Source organism: Coregonus clupeaformis, chromosome 24 (assembly GCF_020615455.1).
Source record: "Coregonus clupeaformis isolate EN_2021a chromosome 24, ASM2061545v1, whole genome shotgun sequence".
Taxonomy (NCBI): domain Eukaryota; kingdom Metazoa; phylum Chordata; class Actinopteri; order Salmoniformes; family Salmonidae; genus Coregonus; species Coregonus clupeaformis.
Window position 1 is genome coordinate 29,117,750 of NC_059215.1, and position 19,154 is coordinate 29,136,903.

General features: G+C 42.6%; 1 protein-coding gene across 3 annotated transcripts; it reads right to left on the bottom strand.

Moving 5' to 3' along the window:
* Positions 1 to 1,956: 1,956 nt before the first annotated feature.
* Positions 1,957 to 17,066, bottom strand: LOC121538352 (PHD finger protein 20). 3 transcript variants are annotated; one of them, XM_041846268.2, is made up of 20 exons: positions 16,927 to 17,066; positions 12,098 to 12,212; positions 9,714 to 9,818; positions 9,425 to 9,596; positions 9,140 to 9,224; positions 8,958 to 9,034; positions 8,438 to 8,870; positions 8,053 to 8,136; positions 7,803 to 7,955; positions 7,439 to 7,498; positions 7,109 to 7,357; positions 6,789 to 6,926; positions 6,592 to 6,672; positions 6,203 to 6,355; positions 5,718 to 5,887; positions 5,485 to 5,584; positions 5,191 to 5,386; positions 4,596 to 5,055; positions 4,255 to 4,459; positions 1,957 to 4,077 (listed from the first exon to the last, which is right to left on the bottom strand). In XM_041846268.2, the coding sequence occupies exons 3-20, from the start codon at positions 9,797 to 9,799 to the stop codon at positions 3,932 to 3,934; spliced, it is 3,048 nt and encodes a 1,015-aa protein (XP_041702202.2). In that variant the 5' UTR covers positions 9,800 to 9,818; positions 12,098 to 12,212; positions 16,927 to 17,066; the 3' UTR covers positions 1,957 to 3,931. The 3 variants fall into 3 exon arrangements, with proteins under 3 accessions (XP_041702202.2, XP_041702201.2, XP_041702203.2); XM_041846267.2 differs by lacking the exon at positions 12,098 to 12,212 and having other exon boundaries at positions 16,927 to 17,065; XM_041846269.2 differs by lacking the exons at positions 6,203 to 6,355; positions 12,098 to 12,212.
* Positions 17,067 to 19,154: the final 2,088 nt, after the last annotated feature.

Sequence of the window (19,154 nt, forward strand, 5' to 3'; positions counted from 1 at the left end):
TGCAAAGTAGCTCAAATGTAGTTAGTATTGCAAAGTTGCTAAAATGATAAAGTTGTCCATGAAGAGATTCAAAAGAGCAACCTATGGGTTACTAGAAGTTCGTGTTATAGACCCGACCAACCACCCTACTTTTGTTTTTGCCTCAAGTAACCTTCTGTCTTATGTAACTATTCCAAACGTAACATATCATACTATGTAATGAGTGTCCCAGATTTACATTCACTATGTTACGTCTAGTCTATGAGACCAAGCTGGCATATCATGAACTTTGTTATTGTCTAGTCTGAATGATATACACTACATGACCAAAGGTATGTGGACACCTGCTTGTCGAACATCTAATTCCAAAATCATGGGCATTAATATGGAGTTGAACCCCCTTTGCTGTGTAGTATCTGAGGAATTATGACTTTGCTAACGTTTTCAAATGGAACCTGAGAGGAGGTTTATTCAGCTTAGAGGGAGCATCTGGGGAGTAGTTTTAGGGGGACACCCCATAGAACAGAGGAAGTCTGTTGTGTGGATACAGGGGATTGGTTGGTAGGAAGAACCACCCATATCAGATTACATAGGATATATACCACAGATAGGACAAAGGAAGACAGAATAATCATATTTGAGATGGGGCGATTATTCTCCAGATATCTGCAGGTATCTGTAAATCGACGCTGTAACCCTTTGTTATGAATAAACCTTTATGATGAAAATACAGCGTCAGCGGTTCTCCTTGGTCTCACAGCATAATTAGCAACGTTTTCTCGACACAACAGCTGCTATAACAGCCTCCACTCTTCTGGGAAGGCTTTCCACTACATGTTGGAACATTGCTGCGGGGACATGCTTCCATTCAGCTACAAGAGCATTAGTGAGGTCGGGCACTGATGTTGGAGATTAGGCCTGGCTCGCATTCGGTGTTCCAATTCATCCCAAAAGGTGTTAGATGGGGTCGAGGTCAAGGCTCTATGCAGGCCAGTCAAGATCTTCCACACCGATCTCGACAAACCATTTCTGTATGGACCTCACTTTGAGAACGGGGGCATTCTCATGCTGAAACAGGAAAGGGCCTTCCCCAAACTGTTGCCACAAAGTTGGAAGCACAGAATCGTCTAGGATGTCATTGTATGCTGTAGTGTCTAGTGAAATCTTAACTGGAACTAAGGGGCCTAGCCCAAACCATGAAAAACAGCCCCAGAACATTATTCATCCTCCACCAAACTTTACAGTTAGCATTATGCATTGGGGCAGGTAGCGTTCTCCTGGCATCCGCCAAACCCAGATGTGTCCGTTGGACTGCCAGATGGTGAAGTGTGATTCATCACACCATAGAACGCGTTCCCACTGCTCTAGATTCCAATGGCGGCGCGCTTTACACCACTCCAGTCGACGCTTGGCATTGCGCATGGTGATCTTAGGCTTGTGTGCAGCTGCTCGGCCATGGAATCCCATTTCATGAAGCTCCCGACAAACAGTTATTGTGCTGACGTTGCTTCCAGAGGCAATTTGGAACTCGGTAGTGAACGTTGCAACCGAGGGCAGACGATTTATACACGCTACAGCAATCTGCAGTCCCGTTCTGTGAGCTTGTGTGGCCTACCACTTTGCGGCTGAGCCGTTGTTGCTCCTAGATGTTTCCACTTCACAATAACAGCACTTACAGTTGCCTCAGGCAGCTCTAGCAGGGAAGAAATTTGACGAACTGACTTGTTGGAAAGGTGGCATCCTATGATGGTGCCACGTTGAAAGTCACTGAGCTCTTCATAAGGCCATTCTACTGCCAATGTTTGTCTATGGAGATTGCACTATTTAATACACCCGTCAGCAACGGGTGTGGCTGAAATAGCCGAATCCACTCATTTGAAGGGGTGTCCACATACTTTTGTATATATAGTGCAGCTAAGTTTTAGTCTGATCCATTCACTACCACATTTCAAGATTAACACAACGTACAGATTACAGTTAATTTAGATAAAGGTTTATTTTCTTGCATGGAAATCTAAAATAATTATTTCTTAAACAAACCCTTACGAAAAAAGATTGCAGTTCGAGTGCAGTATGCTCGAAATACTGCATCAGCGTATTTTTTAATACTATGGTAATTTTACAGTGTAACTGTAGTTTAACTGCAGTTATTCTGCAATTACCACAGTCTGCAGTTACTGCACTTTTACTGCAGTTTGAAAACTGCAATCTTTTTTTGCAAGGGAAAATAGCACAATTCTAGTGTTGGATCCTGGGTAAAGCTACATCTCAGTACTCTCTGGAAAAACAATCTAATAATAAATAAAAAAAACATTGATAAGTCTGACACTGTATGCCAACGTACAGCTGAAATAAATGATTAACCATTCAAATAAACAGTAAGGGACAACAAAGAATTCTGAAATGGGTCAAAATAAAGTCAGATGTCCAATATTCATTTAACATGCAAAGATAAAGAAAACCCATAAATGTATAATTATTGTGCAATTAATATCTATAGGCTACTTCGAGGTTATTTTATTTTTATCAAGCATTAGTGCGTAAGCTGGCGCAAGTTGCCAATTTAGGCTACTGTTTGAAAAAAAATCTGCAAAACATTAGGCTTCTATTCAATAGGCCTAAATATTCAATAAATAAATTAAGAAATGTTTAAGAAAAACATCATTGTTCAACAGAAGAAGGGACCTATACAGCGCATTTTTCTATATTTACAGGTTAAAGTTGGGTGCGGGTCTCAGATTTTCACTTTACCACAGTCGGGTGGTTACAGATGGGTTATTAGCAATTGTGGGTGGGTGCAGGTGAACAAAAAGCTAGTGTACAGGCCATGTACTGTGTATAGCAGTACTAAATATACTGTGAGAGTCCTATACTCTATGCACCATACACATCATTACTTATTGAGTGACAAAGATAGAATAAAAAATGCGAAATGATAAATTAAATTCTGAATCACAATAAATAAAAAGAGCACAGTGCCCACATGGCAAAACATGAAATAATAAAATAACAAGTTCTGGATCCTTAACCAGTAAGATAGATGATAGATGAGTCAAACATACAAAAAACAAACATTACAACTAATTATCTAAATCAGAGAAATGTCTAAACTGACAATATTACAAAATCTAGTTTTTTTGCAAAAGCCTCAATATTGGCAATGTACTCTAAAGAATAACTCGTACTGTACTACAATATTTATGAGGAAGGGAACATTTGTTAACTTCAAGAACATTCTGGACTAGTTCAAAAGACAGGACAATATTTATTTGCAAATATGAAAATAGTTTCCCTTCCCTTTAAAAGGAACTTTCATTTTTTTCAAGACTTGTTTTTTTATGATCTTAAAACACATCATTATTAAGCCATTTAAAAATATGCATTTAATTGAAACCCTAATCCAAAATATGCATTTGAAACTTGAAAACATCTGCATCAAATCCTATTTGCTTACATTGAACAAACATTGGTAATGTTATACAAATCTTAATAGAATTACAGTAGAATGAACCCTATAGTGGCCTACATTTCAACCTTATTTTAACCTTTCAGCAAAGTCATTCAATGACTTTCTTAATCAAAAAAGCAGATAGATTATTTCTGTTAGCAAAAACAAAGCAAGTATTAATAATTTTTTAAGTTACAAGAAGTACATTATTAGGAGGGGTTAACTTACAATCAAAAATCCAAGCGCTGAACATGGTTATGTTCTATGTTCTTAATTTTCTTGCATTTCAGAAAAATAGTCCTATGTATCCTGCATCTTTGTTGAAAGATGCCATACATTTTAGATTGTTGATTCTAGAATGATCAGCAGTAGCAGGTGTCTCAGGAATCCTCGGTTACAATTTCTGCCCGTAACCTACTAAACAACCGTTTGTACTGTAGCGTTGCTTGATACGCCCTGCTCCAGCCAGGTGTCTGTGGTGAAGTGCTGAGCTCAGTGGCGCCCTCATGTTTTGGAGGAGCAGAGGGAGATCTGCTGCACCGTGCCCAGGTCTGTGAGCATCTGTCTGATACGGTGTTTGAGCTGAGGCAGCCGGGTCAATGGGTCAGGAGGCTCCAGTTCCCCTGTGTAGTCAAGCCAACTCTCCAACACTGCAGAGGAATCGTCGGAAGGAGCAGGAGGGAGAAGGAAAGAAAAGGGGAGGGACCGAGAGCGAGAAATAAATAAGAGTTGTATAAACCTTACATCCATGTGAAATTGATCTTCCTTCAACAGGATTTTTTTGGGTATCTTTATAATGAAGAATCTCTGTGTGGCGCAAGTCTCACCATCCAGCTCCTTCTCGATGAGGTCCATCCTGTGTGTGACTTGGTTCTGCATGGCCTCTATGTGATCCAAAAGGTTGATCTGCCACTGCAGCACATTGTCTTTTTCTGGGTCTGGCTTTATGTCTGTGCTGGGCTCAGCCTCTTCTGTCCTCATCTCTACTTCACTCTCCATTCCCACATACAGCTTCTTATACAGATCCAGACCCTGGAAAAAGAACAAAACATGCCATCCAAGTCATAATTCCAGCTACTTTAGCTTGCAGCTAGCATCATTTCACCACTTGTTTCACCATAAGTATATCACTACTGACATACAATATTTTTTGAGAAAGAGTACAGACCTTGTCTGGTTGTAGGGCAATTGGGTGAATCTTGGCCCGGTCCTGCAGCAGGGAGCTGGGGTAGAGTTTGGCTCTGTCTGGGTCCAGTGGGCCACCATAGCACTGCTCTAGCAGGTTCTCAGTGCTCCTCAGGCTGTCCTCCAGCTCAGAGCCTCCCCGTGTCTCCACCACTAGCCTCTGCTCCACCGCTGGGTAGTACGCTCGCGGTTTCTGGTAGCAGTGCTCACTGCTGATGTACGAAGCGTTCGAGTCCTGGAAGGATGTTGGGCTCATCTGAACCCTTTTGAGCTTCTCAGAGGGGGCGGAGACTGACGTGGCCCTCAGCGCTTCTCCCCCCTCCCCTCGGTCGTTGGCTGCAGGTGAAGGGGCCCTGCAGGTCGCCATACTGCAGCTCCTACCCAGCTCCTCCTCCTGCTTCCAGGGCTGGCGCCACAGCTTCAGGTCAGAGTGTGTCTGGGTCCTGTAGAGGATGATAGAGAGAGGTGAGGGCTAATTCACAGCCACTGAAGATGGATCATCCAAGAACCAATCACACCCAAAATGGTGAAACATGACATTTTTGGGAATTATTAGCAGTAACTTTCGTAGTACTCACTGAAGGATGCTCATCTTAAGCTGCAGGCCGTTGAGCACCTCAAATACTTGGTGTACATCACCCAGGAGCTGGTGAGTGGCTGTTATCTTCTTTCCATTCTGGTGGGAGTAGTTCTCATCCAGGAAAGACAGGCCATACATGTGACCACTACTCAGCCAATCCCTGTCGTACCAGTAACGCTGGCTCTGTCTCTGGACTGAGAGAACAGGCAAGATACACATTCATGTACACTGTCAAAGAACAGAAACCCATAGGAGATCTAATACTAGATTGAGGTGTTTATAGTGTGCTTACCTGGTGGGTCTCTGCAAATGTAGCAGTTATATGTGTCAGGTACATTGTGCTCGAAGAGGCCCATACAGGTGCCATGCTGCCAGCACAGACATTCATCACACTAGGAGATGGACAGGACATGGTCACTTCACATATTATTCAAATGGCTAACACACGTGAAAAACAAAAAGCAACAAAACAGTGTTGTTTTAAAGGTTATTCTGTGTCTAACGTCAGATCCCGGTGAGCCTCACCTGAATCATGAAATCATTCTCCTCCTCCACCTCACAGACGCAGCGCACTATGTCAGAGCCCTTGGTCACCATGGATACATTCTGTTCTGACATGGGAGTGGTCACATCCAGCTCCGCCTCCATGTACTCATCACTCCACTCAGCGCTGACTGTTGACCAATCACTTTCATCTATTCATAGGGTCGAAAGGAAAACCATGTTTAGTTGACACTATTGTCTGATGTTGAGTGGGCAAAAAGTGGACCAAAAAAAAAAATGCCAAGCATCTGCATTTTGACACTCAGGCTAACATTTACAGATTTACATATTACAAGATTTTAAATTAGCTGATTATTATAGGACAACACCAATGCCCTAAAACATGCTGATACCACTTCAAGCCTGAGTGGAGAGGAAGGAGAAGGATTGTGAATAATAGCTAACCTGAATAAAGCAAAAAGGACAGAGTGAGAAGTATAAAGAAGATGTAAGGTCTTGGTACCCACCGTCCTCTTGCACCTGATCTGTGATGTGTTCTGGGCTTGAGTCGTAAGATAACTTGTGTTTGTGCGAGAGGGGGAATTTGGATACCAGATTCGGATTGGACTGAGTAGAGTTAAATAAGGAGATGCCTATGTTCTCCTCACCATTCGTATTCTCTGTCAGGGGGAAAGCATATGCAGGTTTGAGACTGGGTCAGTACATTCAAAGCGCGTGTGGAATACTGAAGAATCTGGAACATTAACTGAGCATTACATACAAAATATATTTTATTGTTAGAATTTGGCCTGATTTCTAAAGGCAGATGGACATTGGCAAATCAGATTCCACTAAAGACGTATTGTCAACTGATAAAGGCAGACTCCAGACACTCATTCTGTCAATATCATCTTACCTGACTTTGACCTCCCTTTCTTCTTCCTTTTCTTCTGTTTATTGAGGAAGTCTCTTTCCGTCTTCTCTCTAATCTTTTCCCCTGAAGTAAACAAAAGGACTGAGTCAGCAAACAAGGGATATAAAAAGTAGTTCAACACCCAAGTTGATATTCTCAGTCAAGAATGATGGTAAAATTGGTGTTAAAATGTCCCTCACCTGTTTCACTGGCGCCCCATTCTCTTTCTTCATGGGGTCTGCTGTTGGTGTGCTGGTTCTCCTTCCTTTTCTCACTCAGTGATCTCCGACGATGACAGTTCATCCCATTGGCAGCCTGTCTGTCACCCAGGGGAGAGTCTGTGGTACAGTGGAGCAATGCACAGAAGAGGAGACAAAGTTAAAATGTGATGTATCTATTGTCCATGCATGGATATACAGGACACAGGCATCTGTATACAACTGGTTCAGTTAATAATGTAACAGTGTAGTATGATTGAGCTCAGGTTTGTTGATCCCTGGGGCGGAGTCTTACTACTCACGTATAGAGCCTGACATTGTGCGTCTCTTCCTGGGTGTCTCCTGGGAGCCAGCCTGCTTCTCTGAGGCCCGGGTTTGCATGCTGCCCCCAGAGGCATGCTCGCTGTCTGCATGGTAGTACTTGACGTGGTAGTGCAGGAGAGAGGCCTTCCGGAAGGACTTCAGACAGCCAGGGGCCTTGCACTTGAAGGGGTTGTGGTCCAGTTCAATGGAGAGGATTGGGGGCGGCTGGTTTTTGATGACTCGATACACTGGTAGAGATACAAGGAACAACATGTCATTTAATGGAAGTGTGTGTGTGTGTGTATGTGTGTTAATGATGCTGTACTCACATGGCTCTCTGCTGTACTTGTGGGTGGTAGGCAGGTGGACTTGGCATTTCAGTATTGATTCTGTAAAGAGACATACAATAGATCAACTGTAGCCTTTTTTGGCACAGAGTTGACAGATCCCAAAATAAGTTCTCTCACATCTCAATGTAAGAGCTGGGCCTGTATTCATAAAGCGCCTCAGAGTCGGAGTGCTGATCTAGGATCAGGACCCGCCTGTCCATGTTATGTTACTCATTATGATCTAAAAGGCTAAATGTATCCTAGATCAGCACTCCTACCCGTATTCAAATAGTCAGAAGATGTAAGGACAGCTCATGAAGTCTCCTAAATACCTGCAGATAAAAAAATAAAAATAAACTCTTACTGTCATATTCATCTCCATCTCCTTGACCTATATCTGATGGGGCTTCGATGCCAGCGTCTGTGGGTGTCTGGGTGTTTGTCTGGTCTGGGGTTAATGCTGGGGACTCTGGGATGGAATCGGATCCTGCCTGCTTCTGAGACTGGCTGTTTCTGTCTGGAGGGGGACGGGCAGAGATGACAGGAGTTATAAACAAAGGACACACAGGGCTTTGAATGTCAGTAACAAGCAACAAGTCAGAGTAGATGCAGACCTTTACTTGTGTCTGGCCTTCTCCTCTTTGGTGGTGGCATCTGTCCAAGAGACACCCTCCTCTTCCTCAGTTCACGTTGACTTTCTGTAAACAACAAGAACCGAAAGGTCAGTGAGACTCTGCAGACATTCTCCCCACATTGTTGACTTCATCCACTTAACCATCAAGCACCAAGATACTGAACCTGTCCTAACACGCTCTAAGCAACGATTCAATGTAACTTTCTGGTTCTTCACAAAAGTGAAGCCATAAGCCAAGCTATCATCTTTTTTTCTGTTAGGACTTGAGAACAACCATGGGACACTTTCTATTTAAATCTAATGATTCTGCAATTTCAGGAGTTTTCCATTGTTTCACTTTCAAAGCTTTACAGTAACCTACATACCTTCAGAGGGTCGGTACCGGTTCCCCCTGGGCAGCTGGGGACTCTGTCCCGATGCACCCTCTTCTTTCTTCTCCCCCTGCTGTTGGGTACTGCGCATCACTCGCTCCCCTTCTACATTAACTTCTTCCCTTTTAGTTTGGACAACCTGCCCATTTTCCTTGGCTTGTGGCTCTTCTCTCTGCCCTCCTCCTGCCCCCTTTTCCCCCTCTTCTCCGTTTAGGTTCCCTTTCTGTCCACTGGTCTCAACGTTGCCATTCAGCGTTTTTTCCTCTCCATCTTCTCTTCTCTCTTCTTCCTCTCCGTTGCGCTCTCCATCCAGGTCTGAAGAGCCGTTTTTGGATTCGTCACTCACGGCTTTCCCGTTCTCCTTGGCTTTGTCTTTCCCACCGCTCTGCTCACTTTGAGTTCTGTCCCTCTCCCTGGCCTTCCCATTCTATTCACATAGAGACATAAAACTAAGGTAACCCCATCAACCATTCTCTCACACCACTATGAACTAACAATCACATGGAACTCTCACCTCTTTCTTATATGGCTTTACTTTGGTTGGCTTAAGAGTCTTGACTACTCCATCAAAAAACTTCACAGTGTAGGAAGCTGAAGAGAGAACATAAACATGGTCAGAATGTTTACCCAATGTAACTAGAATGCAATGCATTTCTGATTGACCACAATTCTGTCCAGTGGAAGTGTAGGACCCACCATCTCTTTTGACTTCCAGAACTTTAGCAGGATAGTAGCGGCAGTCTACCCAACAGGCCAAGACTTTCTCATTCACCCGAAACACCTACAAGGGAAAGAAAAGTTCATCACTGATAACCACCAATCTGATATTCACCGTCATGAAGTTTAACCGGAATTTGGGAGGTGTAATAATACGTTCTCTATGTGGTTGTTGCCTAATCAGTTTAATCATAGGCTTTCTGCGTTTACGTCTGGATATTGTCTAGGGTAACACCATTATGTCCGAGTCCTAGTCTCCCTCACCGGGCTGGGTCTTTTGTCCTGCAGACCCTCTCTCCTCAACTGGATCCTCTCCAGGGGCCTCAGGTAGGGGCTGGTCCAGTCAAACCACTCGTCATAGCGGTGGCTCCACTGACGGTAGTGGATCAGAACCTTCTCCTCCTCATAGTCTATCTTCTCTATGCTCGCCTGGTACCTGATTAGTAGAGAGTTAGGATGTTCAATAAGACTGATAATGGTAGACAAGAACAATAGGAAATGAACATTAGAAACTTGGCCTGTTGGACAGTGATCAGATGGAAATGACACTGACCAGTTCTTCAGGCTGTCGCGAGCCTCCAGCTGTGCTCCCACCTCAAAGGTGATCCCTCTTCTGTTGGGAGGAGTCTTGGTCATCATGGACACATTCAAGGCCTACCTGTGGGACAGCAGGACATAACATCAAACAGGAGACTAGCATTATGTCAAATCTCCACATGAACTGGCCACGACAACAAACCTGAGTCACCGCAGGAAGCTCATTGTCACACCAGCACACGTCACATTGTATAATTTCAGCAGGAAAGCAAAAGTCTGGAGTTATGAAGATATCACATCTTTGAAGCACCATTTGCTGCAATCAGTCAACTGAAAAAGTACTATGTCTGTTCATCATCCAATTCACTAGGGCCAATTCAGTATCAACAGGTGTCTGTCTGATAGGCTAATGGTTGCAATCCAGCACCCCAATCTAGCAGAGCATCCATCTCCCTGGTCCTTCCGTCTCAGTAAACCTGCTGACTGGTGTCTCCTAATTACATAGAACTACTAATAGTGTTTAAGATGGGAGTGCATCAGTCCACGGACCCCAAACCAATCAAAATGTATACGGAACAAAAATATAAAATCCAACAATTAACCAAATTTCTCCAAGACAGCCCACAAGTACTGTCATTCAAGCCTGTCAAAAGCCTTCGCGGCATCTAGAGACAGCACACGGTGTGTCATGTATTACATGCACTAAAATCGACACACATTGTCAGCTGCAAGGCGACTTTTCATAACCTGACTGGTCCATGTGAATCAACTTATCCAAATACTTTTCCATCTGTAACGCCAATACTTTTTAATACAATTTTGGGTCAGAAATAATTAAAGATATCGGACGATAATTTGCACAATCTGTGTGATCTTTCCTTTGACAGCAGTGAGATTAACGCAGAGTTAGTATGCTCATATATATATATTTGTTTTTTACTTGATGATGGCCGAATGAATTGACTCCAATAATACTGGTCCTAAAATGCCCCAATTCCAGTGGAATGCCAACCGGGACAGGTGATTTACCCTTTTTAGCACCTTTCAGCGCTGACTCCAGTTCCTCTAATGAGATGGGTCGGCCCAGATCCGCAGATTGCTTCTCATCCAATACGGGCAAATCAAGATTATCTAGAAACTGCTTGCATTTGTCAGGCTCAAACTGGATAGAAGATTGATATAACTCCTGGTAAAAAATACTGAAATGTTGCATTAATTTCCTGTGTATCAGAAAGTAAGCCTTTAGATGGGGATTGAATAGATTCTATAGAAGTACAAGATTCACTTTGTTTCAATTTTAAAGGCTTGGTTTGCTCCCATTAAAATAATAATTCTGCCTCACTATGCATGATGAACTCAGCTCTCCTCCTTGATAAATCATTCAGATCCAGTTTAACCACCCACAAATCATTGCTGACATTATTTGAGTAATTCCTTTTCAGGTTCTGTTCAAGTGATCTTTTCTCCAATAACTTGATTCTGTGAGTCCTGGCTTTTTTGAGGTAAGAAGCAAAAGATGTAAAGTCTCTGATAAATCCTTTAGTAGCTATCCATGTAAACCTTGGATCCTCTACAGAGTCCTTTTTTTTGCTAAGAATTCAAATACTTTGGCTTGAAATTCAGCAATGAACAATTTGTTTTGAAGAAGGGTCGTATTAAAACGCTAACGTTTTGTTTTATTCACCTTAAAGCTCACACCCACTTGGGTAACCAGGGGATTATGATCTGAAAGAGTCGCAGGCAATATTTGTATTGGTGCGACGCACATACTTAGAGTACGCGATAATAGAAACATTCTAGAGTATGATTTGTGATATAAAGAAAGACAGGTATAATCTTTGATGCCCGGATTCTGAACTCACCACACATCAGATTGCATTCAACGCTAATGATGCTGATTGTTGGGCATGTGAAAAATGTTTGCGTGGATCTATCAAGCTTGAGATCGAAAACTGCATTCAATTCGTACTCTGAAAGTGATAACAATTATTTAGTAAGGCCAGGGAAAAAGCTGTCCTCAAAAACAGCGGGTGCATAGATAGACACAAATGCTACTTTCTTGCCATATATAGACATGCTAATGTAAGCTAAGCGGCCTGAAGAGTCCTTGCTAGTCTTTTCGATAACTAAAGTTACATTCCTTTTAATCAAAATAACCGCGCCTTTGGACTTAGAGGCTCCACTAGTCAAAGCAGCAACTTTATACACCTTATCCTGTAAGCGAGGGATATCTTCTACTCGCAGATGAGATTCCTGGATAAATGCAATATAAATATTTTAAAACGCTGCATTAAGTCTAAACAGTTCTTAATTTTCGCATTCAAAACACGGACATTCAGGCATAAGAGACCATAACAATCCTGACAATTACGAGTTGAACTGAAAGTGGTTAAGATTTACCTTCGATAAACAGTGAAATGTAACCGACGTCACGTTCCAACTTCAGCATACCTCCATTTCAATATCATTTAAACGTTAGGTAGTCCGATGATTGCTGCAAATCCATGGGTTCAAACTGTGAAAACATTACCATATTTTTATAATAATTCAGTACTAAATAATAATAATAATAATAATCTAAATTAAAAAAAGCGTCCAAAATAAAGTGAACAGGATGAACCAGCCTCCAGCTCTGCTAGCCAGCTAATGTTAATCCTTAGCGCCAACAGTGAAGGAAAGCGTCCTCCATTTTCGGTCCCGGTACTAGGAGAAGTTCCTGTCCAACTAAATGTTAGCTAGCCGGTTAGCGGTATCTTTAACTCCCAGTTGCTCCAGTTTCATTCTGTGTCTCGTCATCCTGCTGTCAGGGCCCTTCCTCTGCATCCGTAAAGGAAAGCACTCTTTTTGTGGGGGGGGAGACTACTCCGAAATTCCTCTACCACTTTTGCAGAGGCGAAGGAGAGCTGCTCACTGTTGAAAGTAAGTCGCAGGGTGGCGGGATAGATCAGAAAAGAGGGTATGCCCTGCGAGTACAATTCCCTCTGGACCTCTGCGAAAGCATTCCTTCGCTGATTTGTGAAGGCACTATAGTCCGCATAAAAAGGTATGGTTCTCCAGGCATCTTGGAGGGGCGCATTCTTTCTTGCTTCATGCGTTCCTTGTAGAATAGCGTTGCGGTCTTGGTATCTGAGAACCTTGTAGACATTGGTCTGGGGGTTGTCCTTCTTTGCATTTTGGTTGTAGATCCTGTGGGCCCTTTCCATTTGAATCGGAGTAGTTCCAAGTGACAAAATCCATTTGGGAAGGATTTCTTGCAGGAAAGCAATTGCATCACCTCCCTCCCGGTTTGTAGCAATCCCCGTGACCCTCACGTTATTGCGTCTGTATTGATCCTCAAGCGACGCCATTTTGAACCACATCATCTCAAGTTCCAAAGTGCAGAGGTTCACATCCCTTTTTAGGCACCTTGCCTCAGTCTTAATGCAATCCACATTTTCTATTAGCGCTCGAACTGATCCATGTGGGTGGCCAACTTATCTTGCAAGGTAGCATCTTGTTCCTTCACTCCTTGAATTGCTGCACCAACAGCACGTGTAACCACCGCCTCCATCCGGTCTTGTTCAGCTAAACCTAGCGAAATGGTGTTACTAAAGCTAGCATCAGTAGTAACTTTGTTTTTCTGGCATTTAGTTGCCATTTTGGTGGGCGAACCCGTATGTTCCTTGACCCCAGACATTTCCACTGACGTTTAAACTAGAAAGTATAAAAAGTTGAAGTAGATAACCTGAATAAAATATAGAATGAGGAATTGTCGGCAGGAGTCTGACCATTGTGCTTGTAGGTCACGTGACCTTCACATCGCATGCTTTCTTGTGTGCAAAATGACAGTTGTGTACAGTGCAATCGGGAAGTATTCAGATCCCTTCACTTTTTCCACATTTTGTTACGTTACAGACTCTAAAATTGATTGTTCTTTTCCCTCATTAATCTACAAACAATTCCCAATAAAGATATTTTTGCAAATGTATTAAAAATAAACATTTACATAAGTAATCAGACCCTTTACTCAGTACTTTGTTGAAGCACCTTTGGCAGCGATTACAGCCTTGAGTCTTTTTGGGTATGACGCAACAAGCTTGGCACACCTGAATTTGGAGAGTTTCTCCCATTCTTCTCTGCAGATACGCTCAAGCTCTCAGGTTGGATGGGGAGCGTTGCTGCACAGCTATTTTCAGGTCCCTCCAGAGATGTTCGATCGGGTTCAAGTCCGGGCTCTGGCTGGGCCACTCAAGGACATTCAGAGACTTGTCCCGAAGCCACTCCTGTATTGTCTTGGCTGTGTGCTTAGGGTCATTGTCCTGTTGGAAGGTGAACCGTCGGCCCAGTCTGAGGTTCTGAGAGCTCTGGAGCAGGTTTTCATCAAGGATTTCTCTGTACTTTGCTCCGTTCATCTTTCGCTCGATCCTGACTAGTCTCCCAGTCCCTGCCGCTGAAAAACATCCCCACAGCATGATGCTGCCACCACCATGCTTCACCGTAGGGATGGTGCCAGGTTTCCTCCAGACGTGACACTTGGCATTCAGGCCAAAGAGTTCAATCTTGGTATCATCAAATCGTGTTTCTCATGGTCAGAGAGTCCTTTGCCAAAAAGCACCTAAACTCCAAGCGGGCTGTCAAGTGCCTTTTACTGAGGAGTGGCTTCCGTCTGGCCACTCTACCATAAAGGCCTGATTGATGGAGTGCTGCAAAGATGGTTGTCCTTCTGGAAGGTTCTCCCATCTCCACAGAGGAACGCTGGAGCTCTGTCAGAGTGACCATCAGGTTCTTGGTCACCTGCCGGACCAAGGCCCTTCTCCCCCGATTGCTCAGTTTGGCCGGGCGGCCAGCTCTTGGAAGAGTCTTGGTGGTTCCAAACGTCTTCCATTGAAGAATGATGGAGGCCACTGTGTTCTTGGGGACCTTCAATGCTGCAGACATTTTTTGGTACCCTTCCCCAGTCCTGTCTCGGAGCTCTACAGACAATTCCTTTGACCTCATGGCTTGGTTTTTGCTCTGACATGCACTGTCAACTGTGGGACCTTATATAGACAGGTGTGTGCCTTTCCAAATCATGTCCAATCAATTGAATTTACCACAGGTGGACTCCAATCAAGTTGTAGAAACATCAAGAATTATCAATGGAAACAGGATGCACCTGAGCTCAATTTCGAGTCTCATAGGAAAGGGTCTGAATACTTAAGTAAATAAGGTATTTTTGTTTTTTATACATTTGCTAAAATCTATAAAAACCTTTTTTCGCTTTGTCATTATGGGGTACTGTGTGTAGATTGCTGAGGAAAAACATTAATTTAATCAATTTTAGGATAAGGCTGTAACATAAAATGTGGGAAAAGTGAAGGGGTCTGAATACATTCCAAATTCACTGTACATTTGAACAGCAGTAGGACAATCTACCTTATGTTGTTAGGGCTCTAAAGCAATACTAGTTGCCCCCCCATGGATTTAAAATTCCCCCTCAGGCATGTCATCCTGGAGCTGGGCCTGATGTAACCGCATTGACAGTCATTGATCTACAAGTAATTTTGCATGCTTGCGCTGACCAAGGCAAGGTAGGCGGCCTGTTCCTGATCTTGCACATCTACACTGCACCTTCAGCATTTTAAATGCTAAAATGGCTTGAGTGATATTAGGCTTCATTAGTTGAGTGACAACCTATGTAATTTGCTAGGTCGTTATCAATGTGCTGTTGAAAATTGTGTTTTACTGGAATAAAAGTATGCTACTGGAGACAACTCTGATTTGGATATAGGCTATCTGCTGAACGGGGCTTAAAATATATTTTATTTTAATTGTTCAGGTTCACCATCAGCAATAGTTTTGCTTTAAACAATCAGTGTATATGGTCATTTTTAGATATACAGGGTAAAGTTGATCATTTCATAATGAGCAATCACCTTTGCGAGGCGCACTGCATGGCCACAGTGAGAGAAAGAGAAGCTCTCCGTAAACGTACAACCCGTCAAAAACATTTGATTTGAAATCCAAAGTTGTGCTATATATTCATTGGCTATGTCATAGCTAATTTGTAAACTATAAATATTGATACATTACTAGCTCCAACACAATCTGACAAGTTAATTAGTGGGTGATAGTGATTTCAGAACCAAAGTGGGGAGACAGAAAACAGGCTACCCCCCCATATTGGACACCCATACTGTATAGCTAATTCTGACACTGATTTGTATCTGTGCATGTGTGGTCCTTAGCCATTTTGTATTGAAGCATTGACATGACTGGATTGAAATGAATTTTGAGGAATAGAAAGTAACAACATTCTGCTAGTATTTATAAAGCAGCAAATCACTCCAAAACTGGTCATGATAGTCCTGTATTGATTTTTAGGACATGCGCAGCATTGAGTACAAAAGTGACGCAAATGGCGCACAATGAGTTCCAATGTTGTTTACATTCTCAGAAGCTCTAACAAAACTGATTTGAGGAGAAAAAAATGCCATTAAATTATACTGCGCGGTTAAGGTGACGTTACATAACACTCATAGATTTATTCAAACGTGCTATCAAAAACAGTAACATTAGATCACAGATTTGGTAATTATCTGACTCAGCAAGCTCGCGGATGAAACGTGCGTGCAACGTCAGAACGGCCGCACAATTCTTTCCTTTACAAATAAAACTTTCCTCATTAACCTCATAACGTAATTACGATGTAAAACAGTGAAAACCATATAATTATGTCAAAATAGAAAGGTAGACTCCGCGTTTTGCTAATGCAGCTGCCCCCGATGTCGAATGAACTCATTGGGTAGAAGCTGATGACAGATACTAAGATTGACATTTCATAGGACGCAGCCGCTGTCAATTAGCTATTTACTTTGCCGGGGCCTTGTAGACCTGCTTCTGCTGTACTGTCTACTTGCAGAGTAATAAGCAAGTAATCACCGCTCGAGAACACACCGAAAACTCTCCATATCTGAAGAAGAGTTGGCACATACAACAAACAAGAATAATCAATGCAATTAGATGCTTCGCTTCACTTGAGTTTAGCAACTTTTCTCTAACCAAATGATGTTGCTGTAACTAGCAAACGTTACATTAGCTAACAATACTCCATCATGAGACAGAACATTCCGCACGCGTGCGGACAACTTTAATATCCACAGAAGAATCATGTCCATCACCAAAACACTTGTAATTGTAGTTTAACATTTAAATGATACATTGTGTAAGACATTATACATATTTACATTACAAAGAAACAAGACGCTTACCTAGAGTTCCTTGTTGTTTCTTCTCGTGGATGAAGCCTACTTCACTTGCAAGTCCTGCCTTGGAGCAACGTGCTTCTCCGCCAACGCAGTTTGTTTCTCGTCCACACTGCGAGAGCACCGCCTCCGTTACTAAGTGGCGAACTTCTGCGCGTGCGCCACTGCTTTTGCCCCCTATCTGCCTCCTAGCTCAAGAACAAGAAGTGGATCTAGAATGTTCGATTTCTTTCTATTATGAAATGAAACTTTTTGGAGATAATTCAGATTTCCTTTAGGGGGGTTCACATTGCTTGCTCGCATTCTTTTTGTCTCAGAAGAGAGAGAGAGCTAGAGAGAGAATATAGGCTACACAGTGATGATCCATACATTTGTTTAGTTTACTTTTCTATTCCATTTTCATTCCCATTTGTGCGAAAATATCCCACTGTACAGGCTTTGGTAGATGGCATGATAAACCTATCAAGACCTTAAGAACAAGAATGTTTACCGTAGTCCTACACTTGAACTATATATTTTTTTGAAGAGTAGGTCTTATGTCCTCTTTTATATGAAATTCAGTAGTCATAATTTGAGTAACTTGTGTTTTACATTGTACATGGACAGGTTACTGCCAAAATAAAGGAAACACTTGACTAAATGAGGGATCTGCCGGCTCTTGTCACCAACCTTTTCTGAATCAAGATCACTTTCTGAGTCAAAATGCAAGCCGAGATCTACTGCTCAGATTTTTTTTAAACATCACTTAAAAAACTTAACCCTTGCAACATTAACCAATTAAAAACAATTCTCTAGCAATGAGGTTTGTGCATTAGGCTATAGGCCCAATACATTATCACTGCATTGGCTATGCTTGAATTGCCCTGCCAATGTTGTTCTTCTCAGACCATTTTGAAATTATATGTTTAAAAATGTGGTATATGATCACACTGGTAATAGATCATTTGTGGTATTACTTGTCAGGCACAGCTGAGTGAGCATAATCGTTAGCTTTTTTTTTTTGACTGGACTGATGGCCTGCATCTGATGGTCAGTCTGAGGGGAAGGAGGGAGCAGCGGTGAGGCTGCCTCTCACCCGACTCACCGTCCCTCCACTCTCCCTGCCTCCACTGAGGAAAGGGGACACAGTCTTCCAGCTAATGGCGAAACTCAAGTCGCACTGCATTATTTCTGCCACATGCACCAATTCATGTTGTTACTCCTATGACCAGAGAAAGTTGAATATTCCTTGATATTAAAAAAGACACAAGCTGCTAATAATAACAACAACGCAAGCTTATCGGAAAACTTTGCTATACTCATTCATTGCAGCTGCAGTGCTGGTTATAGCGTGAGTGGAAGTAGGGAGAACACGCATTTTATGGTGTAAAAGTGTTGACAGTACTGAATAACAACTTAAACATGCATTTACTCATAAAAACAGCAGCTCTTTACTGTATTTGTTGAGTCTCTCTCTAGTCATGGTTTTAGAAGTTTTGAAATCTCACAGTATTAACTTTGCTATGCGTTCGAAACGTATTTTTACAGTGTATGGCTCAAGGAAACTGCAGATGACAGTGATCTGAGCTATCTGATTGGCCAGCGGTAGGCCTATAGGTGCACTTGATTTGCTCTCTGGGCCTGCCGGGTAGGCAGAGTTCTACCTTCAGACACATTAAATTGTTCAAAATGGGAACACTTTGCCTTCCCGGCGCTCGGGCTGCTGAATCAAGTGCACCTACCGCCAACAGTGTGAAACTACACTGAACAAAAATATAAAGGCAACATGTAAGGTGTTGGTCCCATGTTTCATGAGCTGAAATACAATATCCCCAAAATGTTCCATATGCGCAAAGCTTATTTCTCTCCAATTTTGTGCACAAATTTGTTTACATCTCTGTTAGTGAGCATTTCTCCTTTGCCAAGATCATCCATCAAATCCATCCAAATCAAGAAGCTGATTAAACAGCATGATCATTATACAGGTGCACCTTGTGCTGGGGACAATAAAAGGCCACTAAAATATGCAGTTTTGTCACACAACAATGCCACAGATGTCTCAAGTTGAGGGAGCGTGCAATTGACATGCTGACTGCAGGAATGTCCACCAGAGCTGTTGCCAGAAAATGTAAACGTTTATTTCTCTACCATGTGGTCCTCTGTACCTCAGCTGGTAGAGCACGGCGCTTGTAACGCCAGGGTAGTGGGTTCGATCCCCGGGACCAACCATACACAAAAATGTATGCATGCATGAC

Bases quoted from the DNA above. Each gene is read 5' to 3' on its own strand.
- LOC121538352 (XM_041846268.2), bottom strand. From the start codon at position 9,799: ATGATGACCAAGACTCCTCCCAACAGAAGAGGGATCACCTTTGAGGTG. The intron at 8,871-8,957 runs GTGAGAGTTCCA...CTATGTGAATAG, and splicing joins TAAAGCCATATAAGAAAGAG to AATGGGAAGGCCAGGGAGAG. The intron at 6,356-6,591 runs GTAAGATGATAT...TCCCCCTGACAG, and splicing joins GAAAGGGAGGTCAAAGTCAG to AGAATACGAATGGTGAGGAG.